We start from the raw sequence: 22,162 nt of genomic DNA, 5'->3' as shown, positions 1-22,162 counted from the left end.
CTGCTGTAGTAATCAACAGCCAAGAGAGGAGCTTGATGGAGATTTGAAAACACCCCACCCTTTTAACACCATCACCCCCGCCGCAGTAGAAAGCAAGCAGCGCGTGTTGGACAAGGGCAGGGCTCCGGTGTGTCTGAAAAGCTGTGCGACTGACAGAAATCCAGCGACAACAGCCCCCACCATGGAGGCCCATGAGGCTGTACCTGTTGAATTGCTGCCTGCTGTGCAGTTCTTTTGAAGCCCTGGAGATTTCTGAAATCTGTAACCACCCTGAGATCTGCAGGTATAGGGGTGACATACAAATTTTAATAGTAATAATCAAATCAAATCAATCTTTATTATGGTCCAGAGACCCAACAAATCGTTACAAAGCAATACACAATTCATACAGCCTGTTGTTGTTTAGTCGTTTAGTCGTGTCCGACTCTTCATGACCCCATGGACCAGAGCATGCCAGGCACTCCTGTCTTCCACTACCTCCCGCAGTTTGGTCAGACTCATGTTTGTGGCTTCGAGAACACTGTCCAACCATCTCATCCTCTGTCGTCCCCTTCTCCTTGTGCCCTCAATCTTTCCCAACATCAGGGTCTTTTCCAGGGAGTCTTCTCGTGAGGTGGCCAAAGTATTGGAGCCTCAGCTTCACGATCTGTCCTTCCAGTGACCATTCAGGGCTGATTTCCTTAAGAATGAATGCGTTTGATCTTCTTGCAGTCCATGGGACTCTCAAGAGTCTCCTCCAGCACCATAATTCAAAAGCATCAATTCTTTGGCGATCAGCCTTCTTTATGGTCCAGCTCTCACTTCCATACATCACTACTGGGAAAACCATGGCTTTAACTATACGGACCTTTGTTGGCAAGGTGATATCTCTGCTTTTTAAGATGCTGCCTACCTCCAGGTTAAACAAGCAATTTGTTCAAAAGATAGGGATCATTGGTTCTTGCAACCACCGATAAAAACTTTGCCACTGCTAATGTTCTAGTGTTTGCCCGGTCTTCCAATAGGAACCTGACATAGTGAGCCTCTGATTTTCGCAGGAAAGTTACCAGCAAGGGTAATATCAGTTCAGCCCTGGCTTGCGCATATTTTGCACAGTGCAACAAAATATGTTTTATGGAATCAATGTCTTGAGCACACGAGCAAAGTCTGTCCTTGTAGGTAACTTCTCTCAACCTGCCATCCAACAGTGCAGAAGGAAAGACGTTTAGTCTGGCTTTGGTGAAAAGCCTTCCATAATCTGGTACTGTCAGGTTTTTAATGTAAGATGTTAACTTAAAGACATGCCCATATTGTACTCCTACTGCCAGCGGACCACAGACTGCGTGTGATCGAGATAGCAAGTCACTGTGTGCCTTATCCCATTATTATTATTATTAACAACAACAACAACAACAACAACAACAACAACAACAATAATAGAAACTTATTAATATTATTTAATAATAATAATAATAATAAAAATAAAAGATTAGAATCTTCCCTATGCAGGACATTCGAAAACTCGAATTAGTGTTGTTAATAGTAATAATAATAATAATGATAATAATAATAGAAAAGAGACACCTAAGACTTTAAATCCAAAAGGCGGCATCCAATCGTTCCTAATTCGAGTTTTCGAATGTCCTGCATAGGGAAGAGTCTCATCGGCGCCGGAAGTGGGGGCTTTCGCTACGTTACCCCTTTGGTTTCCGGGTCTTCCTGTTTCCCGTCGGGGCGCTCTGGGACTCCCCCGCTCTGTGGCCGCCGTGCGGCGCCGTCGACGACGCGGGGCGGCGCTTAGAGGTCCGCTCTGCCCGCCCCTGTCGCTGGCGTCGGAGGTCCCGGAAGCGTAGCCGGGGCTGTTGGCGATGATGGCGGAGAGTCCGGCTGCCGAGGAGGCGGCTGCGGCTGCGGTGCTGGCGGCGGCGCCGCCGTCGAGCGCGGGGCCGGGAGCTGGAGCGGGCGGCGGCGGCGGCGGGCCCGGGGTGTTCCTGCCGGCCGAGATCTGGGCGGTGGCGGGGCTGGGCTCGGCCGGGGCCGCATCCGGAGCGGGTGCGGGAGTCGGGGCTGGCGGGGCCTCGGTGCCCGGGATCCCCAGCTCGGCCGCCGCGGCCGCCGCGGCCGGGGTGCTCCTCTCGCACTCGGCCTTCTGGGACCCCACCACCAGCGGCGACTGGGACGGCGAGAGGCCGAGCCCGGCTTGCCTGCTCCGCATCAAACGGTGAGAGACTTTCCGCTCCCCGGGCAAATGCCGGAACCTCCCACTTTCCAGATTTCTGGCCCGGAAGGTGTGGGTGGGGTAGTGTTCCTGAGCGTGTGCAGAGTGCGTAGTACGCGCCTTAATTCCCCGGGCATCTCATCCTGTCTGTGCATACATCTGAGGGCGGAATGGGGCAGGGAGAGTTTTCCTTCTCCATCAACTCGCCCAGGAAAGATTTAACTGCCCTTTCTTGGCAGCGATTCAGCGTCTGCAAGGAATTCCCCATAAGCGAGGGTGGGGGACCGGAGGCCCTCTGGGTGTTGTTGTAACTCCCATCGGCCCCAGCCAGCATGGCCGGTGGTTAGGGATGATGGGAGTTGTAGTTCAACAACTGGAGGGGGGGTATCGTGTGACAACTGGTGCGGCGTGGCCGGTATGCGGGTGCCGTAGTGGAGGCGAGTTGCACCTGTTGCATTTCCATATGGCTTGTAGCTCTTAAGGGTGTTGTGCATCCGTTAAGCAAGAGCTTAGGGGTATAAACTCCCTATTACAACAGCCCAGGTAGATTTAAGATCAACAGTGGCTTTCACAGCCCCAAAGATGATATAACCTTATGCTCAAGCATCCCTGTAAGGAGGATATCCTAGATTGTTTCCACCCCAGGCTCAACTTCCTTGTTTTGTATCAGATTACAATTGGCATATAACATATTTAGAGCCTCATTTTATATATATATATATATATATATATATATATATATATATGCCTTGTTCGTGTGTAGCATCCAAGGATGAGACAACTCATTTTTAGAAGTTTCTTTGGAATTAGAATTATTTGGAATTGTTGTTTAAGGTCCCAAATTTTGGCTTTGGCTTTGCTGAAGTTGGCTTGCTTGGTTTACATGTGGTGGAAAGGTGTGAAGTTTTCTTTAGGCTGACTTCTTTCCAGCTCCTTCTCCCAGTTCAGAGATCAGCCTCTCTCCTGCTGCTAACCATATAAACTTGGGGAGTGAGACATCCCAGTATCTCCCATTATGTTGCACAATTAACAGTGCATTGCAGTGCATACTCACATTATTTTATTTAGGACTTGGTCACAAGTTTAGGTTTACATTCATAATCAACAATAATGTAAAAAAAAAAAGTTTTGTAGTCATAATCAATAACATGATTAAAAATGTTCCTTAACCCACCGTGCTGTAAAGGATTTAGGGTTAAAGAGGCAATGGGACATTTGAAACATATAAAAATTGTGCAAGTTAAAAATAGCCCTGTTAAATCAGACCAAAGTGTTCTGTTCTCCTTATGGACAGCCAAGAAGCAGGACTGGCTCAATAGCATTCTTCCCCTCATAAGCCCCAGCAGCTAGTATTTTGAGCCGTGCTGCTACTGGAGGTATTGCAGCCATCATAACTAGGAGCCATTAATACCCTTGTCAGCCATGAATTTGTCTTACCCTCTTTTAAAGCACTCCAAATTGGTGACCACTCCTGCGTCTTGTGGGAACCAGTTCCGTAGTTCAGCAGTGCCCTGTCTGTCTTGGTCTTGAATCTCCCACCACTCAGCCCCAGATTCTATCATCATGAAAGAGGGAGGAAAACATCTGCTCATTTTCTCCATAACTTAATACACCTCTATCATTTCCCCCTTACTTGCCTTCTTTCTAAACCAGACATGTCCAAAGTCTGTTTTGGGGGCCTAATCCAGCCCGCCTGTCGTTTTAATCTAGTCCCTGTGGCAGCCTATCTCCTGGGGTAAAATCCCAAAAAGGACGGCCCTCATGCATGTTCACTTCATCAAATCCGTCCCTCTTTGAAAAAAGTTTGCGCATCCCTGTTAAACTAACAAGTCCCAAATATTGTAATTCCTTGATTATTTGAGTTTTCCTTTACCTTTCCAAACTCTCTTTTTGAGGGGTGTTCAGCAAAACTGTACCCAGCTGAATACGATTGTTGTACCCTAGGTTTGTCAAAATGCCTGATGCAGGCAGTTTTATTTTGGATCCCTTTCCTAGCAAACCGTGATATGGAATTTGCCTTTTTCACAGCTGCTGCGCATGCTAAGTAATTCTCACTAGGCACCCATAGACGGTAAGCTCTTTGGCAAAGGCTGCTCTCAGCAGCACGAAAATACGTCCGTAGCAGCAGCAGTTATTTTCCAGAAGGCTTTCCACCTTTGTGTTCCCTGTATCTTGCAACAGCCCTGAGAGGTAGCGTTGTCATCCCCGTATAGCTGCTTTGGAATTGCTGTTATGGCCCAAGGACATAAGCTGTGTCCTTGGCAGGCGTGGAATTTGAATGCAGGCCTTGAAATGAACTTCTCTGTGACCTGGGTTACATTTGTTCAGTACTTAGTGTGCTGTTAATTAATGCTTTAACATGTTGTTATGAGAGGCTGTTCCATCTGCCCAGAAGATCCCTTCTGGGTATAGAGGAGAACGAGAAGGCCAGAATGCACTAGCAGTAAGAATTCTTTTAGCGTCCTCTCGGCTAACGCTTTTGGATAATGTGAGGAACTGCAAGGGGAAGGAAAGTCCTCCATTGCTGTCACCAATATCTCCTTTGCGCAAACAATACTCTGTGTTGAATCGTTGCCATCTCCAGTCAGCACAACTAGGTGAGGCCTGCCTAGCAGATTCTGGAGATCTAGATCTTAGGTACACTATCAAGCAAGTGTTACTAGGCAGATGTTTCGGGTGCCCTGATACAAGGAGGCTTGTTTTAAAGCTGGGAAATAACTGGGGGTGGAGGGAGGGACAGTTTGGGTTTGTTCCTAGAGCTGAACGCAACCACTTCAGGAGCAGTTACGCCAGTTCCACGTTTAATCCCAGGAACAAAAGCCTTATTGTCAATGGCAAACCAAAACGAAAGTGAACTTGTAGCAGCCTTGTTTCCCAGAAGTGTGCTAGGCCGCCTCCCTCCTCCTTCCTCCACGGAGTGTGCTGTTTGTTATGTGCCAAAACAGGTGTTTGTGTTACGGGCCGAGGGCTGCAGTGAGCCTGAGAAGGACTGCAGTTGTTCTAATGTGCTGTTGGCACAATTTATATGTACGGCAGGAGATGCCAATTCACCCTGCCTGCTCTTTAACAACTGTCTATTGTTCAGTGAGAAGAAGGAAGTGTGGTCTCCCCGCCGCCGCCGCCCAGCTAACTTTGAGTCCGCAACCTCTGACTTTTGATGTAGGTGTGTTCTCGTTAAGCAGAGTTCAAACCAAGAACATTTTCTGTTGTGAGTGTACAGTCACGGGAGAAAAGGAAACTGCATCCTCTTTGAATTCTGTGTTTTTACATATGAAGACATAATAACAATCATCTGTTCCTTTAGCGGCTCTTAAAATTAGGTAAATACAACCTCAGATGAACAACGGCACATGGCATATTGCACTATGTCATGATTTATTTAACAGAAATAAAGCCAAAATGGAAGAGCCATGTGTGAAAAACTTAAGTTCACCTTATTATTCAATAGCTGTAAAAAGTTAAAGGGATCCCTGACCATTAGGTCCAGTCGCAGACGACTCTGGGGTTGCGGCGCTCATCTCGCTTTACTGGCCGAGGGAGCCGGCGTACAGCTTCCGGGTCATGTGGCCAGCATGACTAAGCCGCTTCTGGCGAACCAGAGCAACTCACGGAAATGCTGTTTACCTTCCTGCCGCAGTGGTACCTATTTATCTACTTGCACTTCGTGCTTTCAAACTGCTAGGTGGGCAGGAACAGGGACCGAGCAACGGGCGCTCACCCCGTTGCGGGGATTCGAACTGCCAACCTTCCGATCAGCAAGCTCTAGGCTCTGTGGTTTAACCCACAGCACCACCTGCGTCCCTTCACTAGCTTGTAGAACCACCAATAATGTGAAGCACTTGTTTCCTGTAGGACTTTATCTGTCTCTCACATGGTTGTGGAGAAATTTTGGCCCATTCATACTTGTTCAGTCTTTTTCTAATTGTCGTGAACTTTAACATTTAACATGCTAACTATAGGGCCTGAGATGTACCATAACTTTTGGGCTTTTTGGCGATTTCTCTGAGCATTGCACGGTCTGACCTTGGCATGAATTTGCTGGGATGTCCACTCCTGAGAAGATTGGCAACTGTCTTAAATGCTTTCCACTTTTGAATAATCTTTCCCACTGTAGAATAATGGACTTAAAGTTGGTTGGAAATGGGCAGCAACACTTTCTTCTCTAAGAGCACTGTGTTGTCTTTCATCCTTGGCACTGTGTTAAAACACACCTGAATGCTCCAGACAAGCAAACTGCTAAAATTTTGTCTTTTATAGAAGTGGGCACACTTGCTGATGATCAATTAAGCAAGGACATTTGATTAGCAACCCCTGTCTACTTAATCTCTTAATTGCTATGGAAGCTGTAATGGTGTACCGGGGTTACCTCAGTTTAAGAACAACCCTGTTTACGAACTATTCGGTTTACGAACTCCACAAAACCGGAAGTAGTGTCCCGGTTTGCAAACTTTACCTCGGTCTAAGAACGGAAGCCGAATGGTGGAAGGGCACCAGCGGCGGGAGACCTCATTAGGGAAAGTGCGCCTTGGTTTAAGAACAGACTTCCAGAACGGATTAAGTTCGTAAACCAAGGTACCACTGTACTTAGTTTTTCACACATGATTTCTCCATTTTGGCTTTATTTCTGTTAAATAAATCATGACACGGTATAATATGACATGTGTTGTTGTTCATCTGAGGTTGCATTTACCTAACTTTAAGACCTAAGGAACAAATGATTGCTATTATGTCCTGATGTGTAAAAGCACATAATTCAAAGGGGGTGTACTTTCTTTTTCCCATGACTGTATGTGTGTAGTAAGAGTTTGAGGAAGCAGTTTCTCATAGGCCAGAGAGGGTGATGAAAATGTGTCTTTTCACGATTGAATTGCCCCTCCCTCCCTCTTCTGGTGTCCCAGCCTAAGCTGTGATATTCACAGTGTTTCAAAATCCTGGGCTTTCCCTTTTTCTCTTCATTTCCTTTGATGGGCTATATTGTAATATGTGCATATGTGTAATATGTGTAATATGTATTTGGAGCTGCCCATGTAATGTGCCATGCATTTGGAAGGTAATAAGTTGTGACATAGGAGGAAACAAATATGGATTAAAATGGGACAAAGGAGTGAGGAGGGCTATGAAAAGCACAACACAACTTTATGGAGAGTCCTTTATGGGAGAGATCTTTATATTCATTTTCAGCAGTCTTTTAAGATTGACCGCCTGCCTGAAGCCATGAGGAATAGAAACTTAGGTTTCCTTCTCTCTTTTTAAAAGCAGGGCTGTTTCTCAAGAATTCAGCAACAGGATTTGGGGATTGGGGTACAAAGCTGGAAGCTCCAGCAGTGTTTCTCAAACACTGTTGGAGGTCCCCAGCTGTTGTTGGACTACAACTCCCATCATTCCTAGCTAGCAGGGCCAGTGATCAGGGATGATGGGAGTTGTAGTAGTCCAACGACAGCAGGGGACCCAAGTTTGAGAAACGCTGCTCTAGAGAAACACTTGACTGAATAATACATTGCTGCTATTATTATTTTTGTTTCCCAGAGATATCATGTCTATCTACAAGGAACCCCCTCCTGGAATGTTTGTAGTGCCTGACCCCCATGATATGACCAAGGTAGGTGGTATCTGAATGCCTTCCTCTGTAGTGTGTCCTCCCTGAAGGAGTTTCGTGCTGTTTTTAGGAGGGCTGGCATACTGAAGTTCACCTTGCTATGACTTGAAATTTCAGTTATGGCAGCAGCTTGTGGGAAAGGGTAGCAGAGCGATTGCCACAGGAGAAATTCGGCAAAGTGAAGTTTGCACAAAGCATCTTCATCCTTAGGCAAATCTTTTCAATTCATGTTCTGCTCACCCTGATAAATGTGTTAGAATGAGGGTTTGGGGTACCTTTTCAGAAGGGAGAAGGAAGCAATCTCCGGCTCTGTTTCTGATTTTTTTTTAAAAAAATTTTTAAGCGTTTATTAATTTTCCAATTAAAACATCTAATTAACGTATCAAATCCAATGAAAATAAAAAACTAAAATAAAAGAACGTCCAATTGTCTTCCAAATTGTAATAATTTTTGTTTTGGCTTCCCACGGTCTGAATTCCGAAGCGCTTTCAACATCTTAGTCCTGCCTCTCATCATCAATGTTTTCCATAATTCCATATCCGATTTTTTCCTCCACGTTTTGACTCTGTTTATGTGATCCTCATTCATGTCAGAAAACAGATACTTTTTTTTCCTATGGAGTGCAGATTTGTCCGTATATTGTACTTTTTCAACTGTTTTTGTTTTTTCATCGCACCGCTTCATTTAATTGCATCCAAATTCAGAGTTCTGTCCAGCTCTTTGAGAATTGTTATTTTGGCAGCTCCCAAATCGTTAATCTTTCCCATCCAGGTGTTATCAAAGAAACAGAGAGAAACCTCCTTCTGTTGATTTATTCTTAAGCATTCTGAATTTTAAGTAGGTCTGCCCCTGAGTCACAATATTTCACTGGCGTCCTCTTGGTATATCTGAGGGATCTGTTCTTTGTTTTAAAAAAGTAGATCTCACATGCCTGAAGTTTGACCACATTGAGTGGCCATTTAGTTGAAGGTCAAATGAGGCCTCGTTCATACAGATGATGTGGTATACATCCTGGAACAGTTTTTATCACTCCAGACCACAGGTGGGGAAAGCTCCTCCATGAAAAGAAAGCCATGTACTCCTGAGACTGGGCCTTGTGTTTCTTGTCTGCTGCTGTGGCCAAGTGGATAGGAAGCTATTCTGTGGGTTCAAAGCCCAGGAGTTGTCTCTGTTGTTGCCCTTGTTGTGACTGGGGTTCTTTGGGGGGGGGCGTCCGTGCAAAAGGTAAGTGGGAACATTTCTCCCCCTTCCTCCTGATGGTGCTGAGACTCATATCCTCCTCACCCCTTGCTCTGTGGAGAGAGCCACTGGGCGCTGCTGCTGTTTAATGGGTGCCTGTCCTTGTGGGGCAAAACGACAAAACCAGTTGCTTTCTCAGTCTTCCACCTGTAGTGTGAAGAAGTGGTGTGCTCCAGAAATAATTTGGGCTTCCTCAACAGCTACCTGTGTGAACTGAGCTTGATTCTTGAACCTGAGAGGGCAGTGACTTTTCCCTAATGCTTTGTAGAGGATCTCTCTTCTCCCCCCCCCCCCCTTAACTCTCTTAGCGGCCGGCTTGCGTCCCGCGCAGGCTCTGCCGACGTTGCACCCAGTTGGAAGTTTTTGCGCGAGCTGGGCTTTTCTCTTGCAGATTCATGCGTTGATCACAGGCCCCTTTGACACGCCTTACGAAGGGGGTTTCTTCTTGTTCCTGTTTCGCTGTCCTCCAGATTATCCCATCCATCCGCCGCGGGTCAAACTGATGACAACCGGGAATAACACAGTGAGGTTTAACCCTAACTTCTACCGCAATGGGAAGGTCTGCCTCAGTATTCTAGGGTAAGGAGCTGAGCAGCCTGAGCTGCTTAGGGGAGGTCCACACTTCTGCATGCAATTATCATGTCGATGAAACGTGTGTGTGTGTGTGTGTGTGTGTGTGTGTGTGTGTGTTTGTTTCTGTTCAGAGCCAGGTAGGTTGATGATGATCATCTTGCGGGAACGAGAGGGGCAGGCTTTTTCACTGGTAGCTCCCCTTGCTACAATATGGGAGGCCCCCAAAGGTATTGCCACTCCGCCAGCTTTTGAAGTCACACCTGTTTAGACAAGTATTTCCCTGCTCTTCCTAACTTGGATCTCCCAATTTGATCGTTTTTAGCTGTTACGCTTTTTGAAATGGGCTTCCTCATTTATATATATGTTTCAATGCTGTTGTTATGCTATGACTAGCTCGTATTTTTTTACAGTTGGCTTCATTCTTCTTGTTTTGCTGTTGTCTTTTATTTTTTGTGAACCACGCTAGTATTTCTTCTTCAAATGCGAGGCTTCGAAATAATTATATTCCTATCATCATCAGCATTTCCAAGACAGGGCACACTGGGACACATGCTTGTCTGGGCAGAGGGGTCTTCTTGGTAGTGCTCCCCGCCCTGTGGAACGCCCTCCCACCAGATGTCAAGGAAATAAACAACTATCTGACTTTTAGAAGACATCTGAAGGCAGCCGTGTTTAGTGGCTGGCTGCCTTCAGATGGCATAGAACAGGGATGTCCAGTAGGTCGATTGCAGTCTACTGTTAGATCCCCAGGAGGTTTTTGTCGATCGCTGGGTCCCTTTCCTTAGCGTTGGTAAAATAGAATCCGGCCTCGCCTTCCGTTGTTGCACGATCTGCAGAATGGAAGACTGAGTTTACTCAGTGAAGCTGTTTGTTTTCCCAGTGATCTGTTGTTGAGAGGCTGTTCCCCTTTCTCCCTGAAAACGGTCAGCAGCTTAGCCTTGAACTCCCCAAAAATGTGGCTTTCCTCCTCCCGTTAAAAAAAGCTTAACCACTTTAACCTGAAACCCCCGAAAACGGGGCTAGATCACTGCCAGTTTTGAATTCTGTGAGTAGATTGCAGTCTCTTGGGAGTTGGCCACCCCGGCATAGATCACCCTTCGGCCTGTTTCTGTTCGCAATGGCCAGAGGTTGACAGGCCCCTTGCTTGCGTCGTGCATCGTGAGGGCAGAGACAGTTTGGGTGGTTTTCTGCCTCTGACTTGGTTCAAAAGATGGTGCTTGAAAAAGAAAATGACGGGAGCTGAATGGAGCTGCTGTATTCAACATCCTTAAGAAAGTTAGATCGGGAATAGAAAATGACCGTCTATGGCAGGCTTCCTCAACATTGGCCCTCCAGAAGTTTTTAGCCTACAACTCCCATGATCCCTAGCTAGCAGGACCGGTGGTTAGGGATGATGGGAATTGTAGTCTCAAAACATCTGGAGGGCCGAGGTTGAGGAAGCCTGGTCTATGGCAGGCATAGGCAAAGTCGGCCCTCCATATGTTTTGGGACTGCAGCTCCCATCATCCCTGACCACTGGTCCTGTTAGCTAGGGATGATGGGAGTTGTAGTCCCAAAACATCTCGAGGGCCGAGTCTGCCTATGCCTGGTCTATGGGCTTCCAGGCTTGAGAAACAGCATCATTTTATATATCCCATTGTAGTCTTTCTCAACTTGATGCTTGGCAGACGTTGGGCCTTAACTCCTATCATCACTGACAATCTGCTGCGTTGACTGGGGCTGGTAGAATTTGCAGTCCAAAGCGCCTGGGCAACACCAGTTTGGAGAAAGCTAACATGACTCAAGCATGAAGATTATGATCTTCCCTAGTAATACTGTCTTGTGTACGAGCTTCAAAGTAACAAAGCATGTACAGTGGTGCCCCGCAAGACGAATGCCTCGCAAGACGGAAAACCCGCTAGACGAAAGGGTTTTCCGTTTTGGAGGTGCTTCGCAAAACGAATTTCCTATGTGCTTGCTTCGCAAAACGAAAATGTCTTGCGAGTTCCTGCGGGGGTTTTTTCCTCCCCCCCCCCTTTTTCCTAAGCCGCTAAACCGCTTAACAGCTGCTGGCTAAGCCGCTTATCAGCTGATCTTTAAGCCGCTTAACAGCTGATGCTAAGCCGCTTATCAGCTGATCCTTAAGCCGCTTATCAGCTGATCTTTAAGCCGGCTAAGCCGCTAATACTGTAGCGCTAAGCCGCTAAACCTCTAATGGGCTTGCTTCGCAAGACGAAAAAACCCGCAAGACGAAGAGACTCGCGGAACGGATTCTTTTCGTCTTGCGAGGCACCACTGTATAGAGAGGAGGAATTGGGTATCCCACAGCTAAGCAGGGTGGATTTGATTTAAATCAAATCGATTTAAATCACTAGTAGGTAAGACTTGATTTAAATCATTCTTTGACAGACTCATTCTTACTGGTATAATCTTAATATTTACAACCAGAGGAAGGTTCCATTTTTGGAATAATAAATTTTCAAGGTAGGCTTTTCTTTTACAGTTCTATCAAATATTACTGATTTCATTATACTATTAGAGATACATAGACAGATAATTATGAAATTATTGTGAGGTTTAATAAGTTAACTGTTTACATTTGGACAAGTTTTCTGCTGTACTTTATTGGAAGGAGAAAAATAATCATTTCCGTAATAACAATTTATGTAACAAAAACAGTATAGCATATGTATCCATGTTTGTCAACTGATGTGGTTAAACAGTTTAAAAAACAAACAAACAACTTAGACTGAGTTTTAGCACACATTAAAAACTTAAAACAAATCCTTATTTCCTGATGAGTAGCCTTTTAACTATAATGTAACTTAAATAGAAAAGTATCTTTAGAAAGATTTTTCCTCCAAAAGCAATTTATTTTTAAAATCCTATTTAAATTTTTAAAAAATCTGGTTTAAATAAAAAAAATCCTGTTTAAATTTAAAAAATCTTACTTTTTAATTTTTATTTTAAAAAAATCATTGATTTTTATCCACCCTGCAGTTAAAGCATTCTTTTCTTTCTAGGTTCACTAATGTTCAGACATGGCCTTGGGCAAGTAAACCAGATTTACTTGCTATACTTTGTCTGTTAGCCACAAGTGCTTTTTAGGATATATATGGATTTGGAACCTTTTAGGATCTAATTGGATTCAGGATGCAAGCAAGCACCTTTTACATGTTATTTGGGAAAAATCAGGAAGTCCCTCTTGCACTGGCACCCTGAAAAAGCAAGGGGCAGGGACACTGTGCTATGCAACTTAATTATCCTGTTTTGTGTTTCTGGATTTTTATTTCCTGTTTTCATAGTGGAGCTTTTTGCCCTTCATCTCTGGACAGTGGGAATGCTCCAAATAGAATTCCTCAGATATTTCACACAGCTTCTACGAACTGAGGTGTAGACACAGTGTGTAGCTGGTGCTCTGAAAGAAGATGACGATGCCAAGAAACAATGGAATTTCTGACTTGTTTATCACAGACGTTTGCACGCATTTGCTTGATTGCCATGATTTATTCTGTTTCTCCTGATTACGGAGACTTGCCAAGGAGATGCGTGGGGTGTTGACGCCTTGAGCCCTGGCCACTGGGAATCCTGCCCCCTTGTCCCCCTCGCTCCCCTAATCAGCCAGCTCCCAAGGTTTCAGAATTCCAGTACATTTGATAAGAGCTAGACATCTAAACAGAAAAGGAATGTGAATACTTAGGAGGCTGAGTTCTCCCCTCACTGCCAGACTATGTGTGTGGCTCTTGCGTGAGACTGAATGCATACAGCCCTCAATTCAGATTGTATACTGGAAAGATGCATAAAAGCTTGGAATGGTTTTATCACAAAACAGTAATTATCCATCTTCATAACGTGTGTGTGCGCGCAAACGTTTTCACAACTACCTTCAAAACAAACACAGTCAAACCTTTGTTTACGTAACCCTCTGGTTACATAAACTTTCGGGTGTGCGTGCGGCAAACCCGGAAGTATTTTACTGGGTTTTGCCCCCACGCACATGCACAGGTTACAGAAACCTTGGGATCCGACCGGACCTCCAGAACGGATCCCATCTGCAACCGGAGGTACCACTGTACATTGTTTCATAAAATGACTTCCTACCCTCACCTCCACAGTGCTTTTACTCAAACCTTTTTTTCTACTGCATTACATCTTTTTATCTATTGCAAAAAAGTTTCTCATGTTACAATTATTTTGCTACAGATGGGTAGCCGTGTTGGTCTGCCATAGTCGAAATAAAAAAATTCCTTCCTGTAGCACCTTAAAGACCAACTAAGTTAGTTCTTGGTATAAGCTTTCGTGTGCATGCACACTTCTTCAGATACACTGTCTATCTGCTGCTGCTTTTATCTCGAATCCTGCCTGCAGTTTCATTTATACCTATACAATTTATCTGCTACATGTGTCACAGAATTGGGCTTTTCTATCTTCTTTGCTTGTTTAGTGGTTCTTGCCATTACGTCTTCAATTTTTTCCCCACCACCCTGAGGCCCGGAAGCTGTTTGGTGTTTTTTTACTACCAACTTACCTACACTGGAAACTGTCTTTTTTTACTACCTACCTACCTACCAACCTACCTACACACACACACACACACACACACACACACACACACAGAGCTAGGCCTCTCACAAGTTACAAATCAAAGTACATTGAAAGCCACACATCATCCACTCCACTTTACAGAACTGTGTTTGTTTGGCTGTGTGAAAATAAACTCCCGTTTCTTGCTGTCCGGCAGTACGTGGACTGGTCCAGCCTGGAGTCCTGCCCAGAGCATCTCTTCGGTCCTTATATCTATACAGTCCCTGATGACTGAGAACCCTTATCACAACGAGCCTGGCTTTGAGCAGGTAAGTAGCCTGAATCGTGGATTAGTGCCCACTTTACGGAGCTCTTGGTTACAGGGACAGGGAAGTGGCTGTCCTGTAACAAACGGCTCTCTTAGAAACGGGAATGTCGGCAGAGCAGTAAGACCTGTTGAGGTTCAATCTCCAACCCCTACATCCTTTTAAGAAGACCCTCCCGATTCAGAGGTTCGGCATGTTGCTGCAGGTGGGGCCTGCTTCCCTGTTGTGTTAAAACAGCTGACTGCATTGGGACAGAGTGGAAAGGAAGAATGCCTTGAGCAGCCCTGGATAACTCCATATGCTGCAGTCCGTATGCACATATTCGCAGCTTGTCTGCAGAGCAAGACCATGCATGGAACCTCTTTGGGATCTTTCATGGACCATAGCTCTGGTTTGAAATAGGATCGTCAATCCACTTTTATCAGCGACTGGCCAGTGTTTCCAATGGGTAATGTCAGCCATACTAATTGGAGGCATTCCCAGTCTCTCTCTCTCTTCTCTCCCCCCCCCCCCGACAAGACCAAAGTTGTGGGCCATGTGTCTTGAACTTCGTAAAAGGTGACTTTTGTTTTTGGCCACCAATCTCTTGCAGGAAAGACATCCGGGAGACAGTAAAAATTACAACGAGTGTATTCGGCACGAGACTATCCGGGTCGCTGTGTGTGACATGCTAGAAGGAAAATGCCCTTGTCCGGAGCCTTTACGGTATGTTTGGCAGTCTCAGTCCATGGGTTTCAGGCATGTAGCATGGAGAAGGAGAGAGGGAGGAACCCCTTAGTCAGACTTCCTGTGAGGTTTGGAGTTTACAGGGTTAACAGCTCTGTGTGTGCCCTGCATCTGGGGAGTTGTTTTTCTCTACATCCGGGAAAAGCTGAGTCCTTTGTCTGTGAGTTACTTTCACTTTTTTGCCAAGAGACGCAGAGACACCATGCCTGCCGTCTCCAATGGTCTGTTTATTATTTTATCGTTCTGATGTAAATAAAGCTGTTAGTTTAGAGGAACAACAGCGTGTGGACTCTCTCTTCTTTAGAGAGCCAGTGTGGTGTAGTGGTTAAGAGCGGTAGACTCGTAATCTGGGGAACCGGGTTTGCTTCTCCGCTCCTCCACATGCAGCTGCTGGGTGACCTTGGGCTAGTCACACTTCTTTGAAGTCTCTCAGCCCCACTCACCTCACAGAGTGTTTGTTGTGGGGGAGGAAGGGAAAGGAGAATGTTAGCCGCTTTGAGACTCCTGAAGGGGAGTGAAAGGCGGGATATCAAATCCAAACTCTTCTTCTGCAAGCTCACTCACACCAGAAGCACGCGCTGTGCTGCTCTGCTGCAAGTCCGGGAATTCTGTTGCTGTGGAAACGCACCGGACCCGAACACCCCCCCCCCCCTGCACACACTTAGAAAAACTGGTTGCCAGCATGAAACCCATGACTCGGCATTCAAGCACCTTCATCCATTCATTCCTGCAGCTGCATGGTCGTTGTCCGCATTCTGTTCCTTCCTCTCCAGATTACCAACATGTGTCTTGTTAATTCAGATCTTTTGCTGGGGTTATTTGTGCAAGCAATGCAAACTGCAGTACAGTTGGACCTTGGTTCACAAAAGGAATCCATTCCAGAAGTCTGTTTGACTTCTGAAAACGTTTGAACACCAAGGCGCGGCTTCTGATTGGCTGCAGGAGCTTCCTGCACCCGAGTCGCAAGGCATTCGACAACCAAGGTACAATTGTATTCATGGCTCCATAGAAGCCCTTCCTGCTGTCCGCCTCTTAAGCTTGTTGTTTTTTATAGTATTTTGGTCAGCAGGTCATGCTTGAGGGAGGGAACCAAAGTGTGTTGCACTGTGGGGAAATGTTAACTGTTGTGGTTGTTTTTAAGAAATGTGCACATGACAAACTAATTTTCAGGAGCATGAACTATGGCAGTAGCCCTTTTGTTATAAACCACCTGTCACATCCTTGCTCTGCGGCCTTACGGTTCGTTTTGCTTGCTAGGGGTGTCATGGAAAAGTCCTTCATGGAGTACTATGATTTCTACGAGGGGGTATGCAAAGAGCGGCTTCACCTCCAAGGACAGACAATGCAGGTAAGGATCAGATGTCTATGACTGCCCACTCCGGAAGGCAGCCTCCTTGTTTTTGTTTAGATTGTCATATTTCCTTCCCTCTTGAGAAGTGGGCTCGTTTGCTCAGCTGAGGGTTTTCCCAAAGGGCAAATTGAAAACCTGAGGTATGGAGGACAAATTAGGAGAAATGACCAATTGCTGGCATTTCTGAAGCACCAGGAACTGGCTGGAAGTATATTGTGGGATGCGGGTGGCGCTGTGGTCTAAACCACTGAGCCCCTTGGGCTTGCAGATTGGAAAGTTGGCGGTTCGGATCCTTGTGACGGAGTGAGCTCCCGTTGCTCTGTCCCAGCTCCTGCCAACCTAGCAGTTCGAAAGCACGCCAGTGTAAGTAGATAAATAGGTACCACAGCGGCAGGAAGGTAAACGACGTTTCCATGTACTCTGGCTTCCATCACGGTGTTCTGTTGCTCCAGAAGCAGTTCAGTCATGCTGGCCACATGACTCAGAAAGCTGTTTGTGGACAAACGCCGGCTCCCTCGGCCTGAAGCGAGATGAGCACTGCAACCCCATAGTCGCCTTTGACTGGACGTAACTGTCCAGGGGTCCTTTACCTTTTACCTTTTTTATATTAAAACGAGCAGGATGTTGGAATGAGGGGGTGAGAGGTAGGAGACTTGAATAGATCCTGGTTATTAGGAAAAGAGCATCCAGCAAGGGGATGGGGATGAAAGATGTTAAATTCTCTAATCCGGGAAGTGAGCTTCCATGGCTGCCATGGCCGTGATGGCTGTGCTCTCTGCTTCCACAATCAGAGGCATCGATGTTCCTGAATACCAGTTCCTGGAAACTATAGGAGGGCAGAGGGCTCTTGTGCCCGGGTCCTGCTTGACAATTTCCCACAGGCATCTGGTTGGCTACTGTGCGAACAGGATGCTGGACTAGATGGGCCTTTGGGCTAATTCAGCAGGTTCCTCTTAGGTTATACAGTGGTGCCTCGCAAGATGAAATTAATTCGTTCCGCGAGTTTTGTCGTCTTGCGATTTTTTTCGTCTTGCGAAGCACGGTGTCGGGAAAGTTTTGGAAAAGCTTCAAAAATCACCAAAGTCTTTAAAAACCTCAAAAAAGGCTACCGCACCGCGTTCTATGAGTTGCTCCTCGAAGTCAAGTCGCAACTGTATTAACGGTGTTAAGAAAAAGGAAACAAACTTGCAAGACGTTTCCGTCTTGCGAAGCAAGCCCATAGGGAAAATCATCTTGCGAAGCAGCTCAAAAAACAAAAAACCCTTTCGTCTAGTGAGTTTTTCGTCTTGCGAGGCATTCGTCTTGCGGGGCACCACTGTAGATAGATTTCAATATACAGTGGTACCTCAGGTTACAGACGCTTCAGGTTACAGATGCTTCAGGTTACAGACTCTGCTAACCCAGAAATAGTACCATGGGTTAAGAACTTTGCTTCAAGATGAGAACAGAAATCGCGTGGCAGCGGCAGTGGGAGGCCCCATTAGCTAAAGTGGTGCTTCAGGTTAAGAACAGTTTCAGGTTAAGAACGGACCTCCAGAATGAATTAAGTTCTTAACCCGAGGTACCACTGTAATAGGAAGCTATTTTCCCTTTACAGAATGTCATTTTTTTCAACTGAAGCACATGTTACAGTCTGATTTGCTAGACTTGGGTTTCCAATCTGATCCAGCAGCAGTTCCCCTGTTCCTCTTGTGGCTTCAAGGTTGTTAAAAAATACTCACTGCTTAGAATAATATTGATCTTGACAAGCGTCTGTGACTTGAACTGGTTACAGAAGGCCTTGGCCACCCTGTTTCCAGTCCATGTGCCAAGTAACCCTGGCAGATCTTGATGCAAGTTGTTTTCATCCCGATCAGACAGTTTAACGAACTCAAGAAAATGTTCAAATGCTCTTTCCCTAAAAACCCTGAAGCCTTCCTGCTAGGAATTATGGGCAACAAAGTTCCAAAAAAAGCTCAGGAGAGTCTTTATGTATGCTACAGTTGCTGCCAGAATTTTAATCGCAAAAGGTCGGAAGGGAGAGGACACCCCACCCAAATTAGACTGGCAAAATAAATTAAGAGAGCACGCTGAATTGGCGAGACTATCAGCAAGGCTACGAGACGTTACAGATGAAAAATTTATCAGAGAGTAGGGCATATATATAGAATTTATGTAAAAGAACATTGTCAAAATAAATCTGTTGGCAGGTTTCGATTGACTTCTGGGTGCAAATAGGATAAGTTTACAAAATTTAAAGTAAGTTAAATAACAGGGAGAAAATAAAGATAAGTGCGTAATCAAGGAATTTAATCTGGGAACTTAATGGGGAGATCGGAGGTCATGTTAAACTTAATTACAATATGATGTACAAAACAAGGATCATTTAAGAAAAGAATAATTGTGTTTTTTATCTTGTCTTTAACATCTACTGATTATTTTTGTTATACAGTTTTCAACCAATAAAGCATTTTTTTTTTAAAAGTAATTTCCATCCCTTCTCCTCTCCCCTCGCAGGATCCCTTCGGTGAGAAGCGAGGGCACTTTGACTATCAGTCCCTTCTGCTGCGTTTGCAAGGAATCCGCCTGAAAGTGCAAGAGAAACACCAGCAGGAGAACCCAGACATAGACTCAGAAAGCAGCTCCTCTGAGACAGAGACAGACACTCAAGGGAGCATTAAGGCATAGGTGCCTCCCACCTGACCGCTTGGGAACCCAAGACGTAGGGGTGGGATCTTCTGACTCCAGGCACTGCGGAGGAACCCCGGAGATACCCAAGAACCAGTCCGGTTCTAGAGCGGGGAGAACCTGAGCTGAGCAGCACCCCTTCATTGCCTCCTCCAGTGCTCTGGTACACGCTGTTTAAAACAAACGAGGATTTGATGCTAAAACTGAACCGGGCTTCTGACAAGCTGTCTTTTGAAAGTGGCTCTTTCTCTGCTGGAGACCCGTGAGCAAAAATGGCATAAAGGCATTCTGGAAGAACCCGCAATGGGTTGGTTTCTGTCCTCCCCATGTTTCTAAAAGAGCAGGAGGTAGAGCTTGCCTCTACGCCATGCCGTCTTTTGTTTCAAAACATGCCGCATATACCCTCAGCGCCTCCCTCCCAACGTTCCCACAAAGGGATGGACTCCCAGCCCTACCAAGTCTGTAAAAGCACCTTTGACCATTTAAATAATCAAGCCCTGTTTTCATATTCGCTCTGTTTCAGTTTCCCAGTTGGGTTGGTGTTGCCTGTCCTAGACAGACCAAAGAGGAGGAACTTTGGCCGGAACTGGGCTTTTGTGGCGATCCAAAACGACAACGAAAAAGCAGTTTCCAAAGCTTTACTCAACTCTAGAGCTCCTTTTGAATAATCCCTCCCCAAATTCGGAATCCAGGCAGGAAAGAAGGAAGAGACAAACTGGGAGAGATCCTAAATTGTTAATGTGTCAGCCTTGTGAGCAACCCAGCCAGCAGCCTTCAAAAGGTGAAGTTGAGCAGATTTCATGGCCAGTGTTTTTGTTTTTATTTTTTGTGATCCTTGGAAAGAGTCATCATTCTGGCAGTTCATTTCCTGCAAGTGGCATATAATTATTATTTTTTTGGAAGGTACAGTATTAGAATTTAGTGAAGACAGGTGATTTTATGCAGCCATTGATTTTGTTTCAAGAGAGAGAGATATAGCAAATATAAATTAACGCAGCACCAAGAGAAAGAAAAGCAATGCTAATTTTAAGCTTTGGCAGTGCAATAGCAGACTTCTCTGTTCAAAGCAACTCAGATCCGCAGCTTTGGGGGGCAGAGTTAGGAGTTCAGTGATGTAGAGGAGGATACAAGCTAATGGAAGGACAGCAATAAGCATCAGTCCAAGTTGGGCAGTAGGCCAGGGCAGAAAACCAGCTGTTGAGATCTGTCAAAGGATTGGCTCTCGTTTTTTGTCAGGAGCCTCTATTGAAACCGAAGCAAAGTTGCACATGTGTAAGCCTGCCGAATCTGCCGTAACTCCCTTCTCTCCCAATCACTTTGTCGTGCTATAGACTGAGAAGCACATGCCTTTTGAGGATCGAATTGTGGGAGAACGTCTGGCCACTCTCCCAGCTGGCAAAGTATTTTATTTTATTTTTTACTTTTGAAAGTTCAAGCTGGTTTCTACATAGAAAGGCTCAGAAGCCTTGTGAGCACCTTTCCCTTGCTTTTTTACCCTTCTTCTTTTAGAGACCCTTTAAGACTTTTTTTTTTTAATGGGGGGGGGAGCTCCTGACCTACAGATGCACACCCAGATCAAAAACTTGGCAGGGGGAGGTGAGCAGATGCTAAAAGTGTCCAGGTCAGTAGGACACGTTTCACTCAGTAGGTCCAATCCCAACTGTAGGAACCATGCAATTCCTACCTGGCCTCTGAAAGGAAGTTCATGTGTGATTATAGGCACTGTTTCTCTGCAAGCACAACACCAGTCTTGCAGCTACTCCTGCTTCTCCCATGTAGAGTACGATGTGCTGCTGCTTAAAACTAAAAGTAACCCCCCCATACCTGCTTTTTGGAGTGGAATGCCATTTTTTCCATTTCTCTCCCACCCGCAAGGAGACAAGACTCTCCCAAGGGTTACAAATTGCCGGTGGAGTCAAAAGCTTTGTAATGCAAGTTTGCATTTAGATGCCTTGTGGAGGGGGACCTCGTGAGGACGAAGGCAATCTTATCATGTTTGTGTTGATCTCATTGGGTGCAATCCAGCAAAACGAAAACAGAAATCAGTCGTGCTTCACCTCCACTGAAATCAAAGGGACTTGAGTGCACACTTAACGTTTTAAGTCTCACAGAAATCAGTAGGACCTAGGTAGGACTCTCCGAACTCTGCCACTTGTGTAAGTTTGGCTTTCCCCCAGTCTATAGTCACCAGGACCAGAGGTGTTCCCGAATCAGAGCACCCGTTACTTCAAGAGACCTTAGTTCCAGATGCATGTTGGCTGTCGAACCATTGCATTACATTTCTTTTTAAGACAAAAGGAAAAGAAAACATGAAAATGCCTTATGTGGTTATTTCTTTTTCACACAGCTCGCATGTGGATGTAAGAAAACAAAACAAAAAGAAATATGGTTTTCTAGCTGCCCATAGTCATCTGTTTTCTGAATGTTTTCCATTTCAAAAGTGACAATCCTAGATGACTGATCTAGACAAAATGTTTAGTGACGAGACTTTTAGGCCTAACAAGCTAAACACACTCGAATGCACAAGGGTCTTAAGAAAAATAAGGAATCCTTGTTTATATACAATTGTACATAATTTTTTTTTTTTTTTTTGGTGCAATAAAGTTTGTTTTGGCAGGATCCGAGGTTCTTCTTTGTCCTGGATTGGTAAAACAGCGGGGAATACCCAAAAAGGGGGTCTTGTTTTCATAAGCAGCTTACATCAGGGATGTATTCCCTTTTGATGAAACTTCCAGGCCCCACACATGCCATTGGTTGGTGGGACCAGTGGCAAAGGGGGCGGGGAGCAATGATTGCTGTACTTCCAAAAGAATAAATCAAAGGTTTATGCACACACCTTTCTCCTGGTGTTAGGTAAAGGAACCCTGACCATTAGGTCCAGTCGTGACTGACTTGGAGGTTGCGGTGCTCATCTCGCTTTATTGGCCGAGGGAGCCGGCGTTTGTCCACAGACAGCTTCCAGGTCATGTGGCCAGCATGACTAA

The 22,162-nt window shown here is 45.4% G+C and overlaps 2 protein-coding genes across 2 annotated transcripts in view; one reads left to right on the top strand and one right to left on the bottom strand.

Annotated features, from left to right (window-relative positions):
* CALCOCO2 (calcium binding and coiled-coil domain 2) overlaps positions 1–22,162 on the bottom strand; it is a gene marked incomplete at its 5' end in the record, with an annotated part of 193,952 nt that overhangs the window by 47,093 nt on the left and 124,697 nt on the right. The window lies entirely within an intron of this gene.
* On the top strand, positions 1,833–21,797 carry UBE2Z (ubiquitin conjugating enzyme E2 Z). Its single transcript, XM_080979477.1, has 7 exons — positions 1,833–2,200; positions 7,724–7,796; positions 9,424–9,611; positions 14,326–14,437; positions 15,027–15,139; positions 16,418–16,508; positions 19,008–21,797. Exons 1-7 carry the CDS (start codon positions 1,848–1,850, stop codon positions 19,176–19,178), a joined length of 1,101 nt encoding a protein of 366 aa, XP_080835603.1. The 5' UTR covers positions 1,833–1,847; the 3' UTR covers positions 19,179–21,797.

The sequence above is a fragment of the Podarcis pityusensis genome (genome assembly GCF_964106645.2).
Source record: "Podarcis pityusensis genome assembly, chromosome: 13".
Taxonomy (NCBI): Eukaryota; Metazoa; Chordata; class Lepidosauria; order Squamata; family Lacertidae; genus Podarcis; species Podarcis pityusensis.
The sequence above is the reverse complement of the archived record's forward strand: the minus strand, read 5'-3'. Positions and strand labels throughout refer to the sequence as shown.

What these genes read in the sequence shown, in the direction of transcription:
- UBE2Z (XM_080979477.1), top strand. Translation starts at nt 1,848, where the DNA reads ATGATGGCGGAGAGTCCGGCTGCCGAGGAGGCGGCTGCGGCTGCGGTG. An exon ending in GTCTGCCTCAGTATTCTAGG is followed by an intron (nt 9,612 to 14,325) that starts GTAAGGAGCTGA and finishes GCTGTCCGGCAG; the next exon opens with TACGTGGACTGGTCCAGCCT. An exon ending in ACGAGCCTGGCTTTGAGCAG is followed by an intron (nt 14,438 to 15,026) that starts GTAAGTAGCCTG and finishes AATCTCTTGCAG; the next exon opens with GAAAGACATCCGGGAGACAG.